This window comes from Neomonachus schauinslandi, chromosome 1 (genome assembly GCF_002201575.2).
Source record: "Neomonachus schauinslandi chromosome 1, ASM220157v2, whole genome shotgun sequence".
NCBI lineage: Eukaryota > Metazoa > Chordata > Mammalia > Carnivora > Phocidae > Neomonachus > Neomonachus schauinslandi.
Genome location: NC_058403.1, coordinates 184,951,766 through 184,955,982, shown reverse-complemented (window position 1 = coordinate 184,955,982; position 4,217 = coordinate 184,951,766). Strand labels below are relative to the sequence as shown.

Below are 4,217 nucleotides of genomic sequence, written 5' to 3'. Positions count from 1 at the left end.
CTCATTCTTTGGGGTTGCCGATCTGACCCGGCGGCGAGGGGGGGGGGGGGGGGAAAGAAAACGAGCACGAGTGATTCTGTTTATTGTGTTAGACATGTATATATTCCGAGTTCGCTTGTACAGGAGGATTTACATGGCTGTATAAAGATGGCTGGGGGCGCCGCGCTCTTCCGGGGCGTTCACGTGACAGGCTGGGGTGAAAACCCGCCGCCCGAGGAGAAGCGGAGGCCTGGAAGGAAATGCGTTTCAGCGCACTGGGTTTAAATGTTTCCCGAATACACAAAGGTGGGAGCCACGCGTTTGCTGCCAGTCATCGAGGAAACGTTTAGCTTTCCAAAAAATATGCTGGTTTCGATAAATAGATTTTAGCCTCTCTGCTATAGTTTTTTTTAATTTTCTTTTAATTTTAGAAATAAGTTTATACGTGTGATCTGTTTTCGGGCTGGATGGGGCTGGAAGGGAGGGCGAGGCAGTAGCTCTCAGCTCTGCACTGTCCGAGTCAGGTCCTTTGTGGAGGGCGCAGTAGGCCCCACGCTGTCGTGGAGTTTGCGCACGTGTTTCTTTAAGTCAAAGTTTCTGCAAAACCCTTTGCCGCAAGTGGCGCACGTGAAAGGCTTCTTGTCGTTGTGGGTGTGCATGTGGAAGGTCAGGTTGTAGACCTGGTGGAAGGCCTTGTTGCAGATGGTGCATTTGTACTGCTTCTCGCCGCTGTGGGTCAGCTTGTGGTTCTTGTAGTTCCCTACGGGAGACCAAAAACAAAAAAGGAGGGCGGGGGGAATGAAGTAGGATGCCCCCTCCACCCCCCGAGCGTCCCGGGGTTGGCTCAGGTGCCCGCGCAAAGAAGGCGACGCTTGGCTAGGCGGGCGCGACCTCTCCGAGTGAAGAAGTTGTCAAACTTCGTCTGCGTCAAGCCGAAGGCTCTCACGGCAGGATGGAGGGCCGAGTCCCCGCGTCGCCGCCCCGCGCCCCTGCCCCGCCCGGTGCACAGGCCCGCGCAGCGTCCCTCCCGCTGTGCTGGGCTGGCCGGGAAACTTTTGCACAACCCAGAGACGCACCGGGTCCTCCTCCCGGCGGCTGCCTCGCTGGAAGAAATTCGCACGAACCCGGGCTTCGTGCCTCAGTTTCTGTTTATCTTCTCATTTTAAAAGTTACTCCCTCTGGTCCCCCCAGCTACCACCTGGAGATCCAAAAGTGCCTTGGAAAACTCAAGCCGGGCGCGCGGGGCCTGGAGGTGTTGGGGACAGGAGTGGTTTCCCCCACTCTTGTTATTCCCGGGAGGTGGAGTTTGCCTCGATTTTTTTTTTTTTTTCATCTGAAAGGGGTGTCCCGGCTACAAAGACAAGCTTTTTCTATAGGGCAATAGCCTCTCTTTCTCCTACTTCCTTTCCCTCGGCCCCTTTCTTCCTTCCCACCTCCCAAACTCGGAGTCTCCCCGTGCAACCAGCCTGACTCCAGCGAGGTCTACTAACCCGGCCCGGGGAGCTCCCACCCAAACCCGTCACAACCCGATTCCAAAGAAATGCTGCGCCCGAGCTTGCAGCTCTCACGCTCCCTCTCTGCGGATCCTTCTTTGCCTTCCCGCTCGCAGCGACCCGCCGAGTCCCGAGGTGAGAGGTGAGGAGAGGGCCTCGCCCCGCACATTACCTTTTTGGTGAAAGCCTTTGCCGCAAAATTCGCAGACGAAGGGCTTGTAGCCCGCGTGGATGCGGATGTGCGTGTTGAGCGTGGAACTGCGGTTGAAGGCTTTGCCGCACTGGTTGCATTTATGCGGCTTTTCCTGCGGAAAGGGGCGCGCGCACAGTAAGGCCAAGGCCCCGGCCAGGAGAGGCCACCTCAGGGGCCCCTTGAAGGGGTACCTTGAAGGGATACGGGGCCCCCGGGAGGGGTAAGGGGAACCCTTGCCACTGTCGCTCAGGCGCGGGGTGTTGCGCGCGGGCCGACCTGGACCCGGGGGCCACGTACCTGGGTGTGGATAATTTTGTGTCTGCAGAGAGTGCTGGCCTGGCGGAAGCCTTTGCCGCAGACTTTGCACACGAACGGTCTGGCTCCGGTGTGGACCGGCATGTGGCGGGTGAGGTTATAGTGCGCATTAAACACCTATGGAAGGACACGAGGGGGCCTTGTGGTGTGTCCGGCCGAGAGAGGCTAGAATCAAACTGGGGAGGCCATAGCCTACACCCCCCAACCAATACTCCCTTCAGAAACCAGAGCCCTTTTCATTTCGCAAAGCGCTTCCCAACCCACTGCGCACTCCAGTCCCGTGTGGCCGCTGACAACGACATCCCCATTTTACAGAATGGGCAACTGAGGCCTAACTAGGCCCCCAATGTGAGTAGTAGATAGCTACTGGGGAGCTCCTGAACTTGAGAAAAGGGTGGTCCAGGCTGCCTCAGGGAAGCAGCTGTCCCTGCTCATCCCTCCCAGCCCCGCGGACCCGGGGCCTCACCTTGCCGCACACCTCGCAGGTGAAGTTTTTGGGCTTGCCGTCCGCAGAGCCCCCGGGCAGCTTGCTGTGGCCCTTGACGCCACCGCGCTCGGCGGTCAGAGCCGAGTTCTCCTTCAGCACCTGCTCCAGCGGCGCGGGCAAGCGCTCCTTATGGGCATAGGGGGCCGGATGGGGGAACTTGTCCGCGGCCAGGCCGGCCAACTTGGCGTTCTCCAGCAAAAAGAGCTTGGGGTGCGCAGCCAGGGCGGCGGGGGCCTGTGCATTGAGGAGGCCGGATGGGAAGAGGTGGCCTCCGAGGAGCTCAGACGGCGGGTACGCGGCAGAGTCCAGGTAGTTGAAGTAGTAGAGCGAGCCGCTGGCCGGCAGCCCCACCGCCTGGTTGATGACCTGCGGCTTGATGACCCTGCCCGCCGGCAGCGCAGACGGCGCCAGGCCCAGATCGGCCTTGCAGCACACGCCACAGTTGGTTTTGCACAAGCCGCTGGCGCCGCACACCGGGGCCCCCCCGCCACCGCCGCCGCCGCCGCCGCCGCCGCCGCCGCCTCCTCCTCCTCCACCGCCGCCCGCCCGGAGGCTGCTTTTCCAGAGCTCGGAGTAACTGAGCAGCGTCTTGGACGGCACCTCGTAGCCTAGGGGCTGGAGGGGGATCATACAGGGCAGCGGCGAGCAGAGGTTGAGCAATTTCTTGCCCTGGCCGCCGTCTGCCTCCAGCGTCCCCGGCCGGGGCTCAAAGGGCGCACGGGGCTCCGACGTCTTAGCCATGATGCGCTCGATGGAGAAGGCTAGCGTCTTGGAAGTGGCCGGCGACGCTCCAGCGCGCGGGCAGGCCGGGGGCACCATGGTCTCCAGGGAAGCCGAGCTGGCCATGGCGCGCTGAGCCGAGCCTTGCCGTGCCGGACTGGGCCAGGGCGCAGCCTCTCTCCTCTAAGTCTGCATTCCGGAAAAGGCAGGGAGGGAAACCGCAATTTAATAAACACCTTGTCGGGTCCAGGTCACCCATTTGCATTCAAATGAACAGGGGCAGAACAAAGTGCACCCAAGGGTACCAAATTACCGCCCATTAACCCGGCGCGCAAAGGAACCCACCAGCCCCTGCCCTGAGACTTTGAAAGGGGGAAGAAGGGGGAGGGTTTACAAAGGAAAAGGAGAGAGAGAAAAAAAGAAAGAAAGAAAAGAGCCTCAAATTAACCCCCCCCTGAGCCGTTCCCTGGACCCTGGCCTCCGCCACGCGTGCGGGGAGCTGGACAGTGAAGGGGCAAAGTTAAAGAGGACCAGGAGAGCCACCTCGCATTTACCTCTTTCCCCCACCGCCAAGGAGATGCGTTCCGAGCCATGCAGCGTGTCTCCTCTGTCACATTTTGATGGCAAACATCTTCCCCTCCGCGTGAGATCACTGTCTTTTACATTCAGCTGACATCACATGAAGTCACTTGAAGTGGAATGACATGGGCGGCGGCGCGGCTCCCGTAGCGGCCCCTGTGTTCCCCCGCGCCTGCCGGCCGCCGCCGCCACCGCCCCTCAAACTTTAAAAGGAGGCAACTGGCGCCCGCGCTCCCCTCGGGAAAGTGCGAGCGGTTCGCGAATCGGGAAGGAGGGAAGAGACGGGAGGGGGAGGGGGAGGAATCGTGATGGTTTTGCCGGTGGAAAGAAGGTGGGGGGAGCCCAAACCCAGGCAGAGTTCCGTGCGTGATTCACAACTTTGGGGGCCTATAGGTTTGAGGGACGCGGGGAGGGCAGAGGGTCCTGCACGCGCCGCCCCAAAGGGCCCCTG

General features: G+C 60.8%; 1 protein-coding gene across 1 annotated transcript; it reads right to left on the bottom strand.

Moving 5' to 3' along the window:
- Nucleotides 1-383: 383 nt before the first annotated feature.
- FEZF2 (FEZ family zinc finger 2) lies at nucleotides 384-3,993 on the bottom strand. The gene is made up of 5 exons (XM_021695120.2): nucleotides 3,742-3,993; nucleotides 2,447-3,376; nucleotides 1,963-2,097; nucleotides 1,645-1,777; nucleotides 384-739 (listed from the first exon to the last, which is right to left on the bottom strand). Exons 2-5 carry the CDS (start codon nucleotides 3,311-3,313, stop codon nucleotides 480-482), a joined length of 1,395 nt encoding a protein of 464 aa, XP_021550795.2. The 5' UTR covers nucleotides 3,314-3,376; nucleotides 3,742-3,993; the 3' UTR covers nucleotides 384-479.
- Between the last annotated feature and the right edge of the window lie 224 nt (nucleotides 3,994-4,217).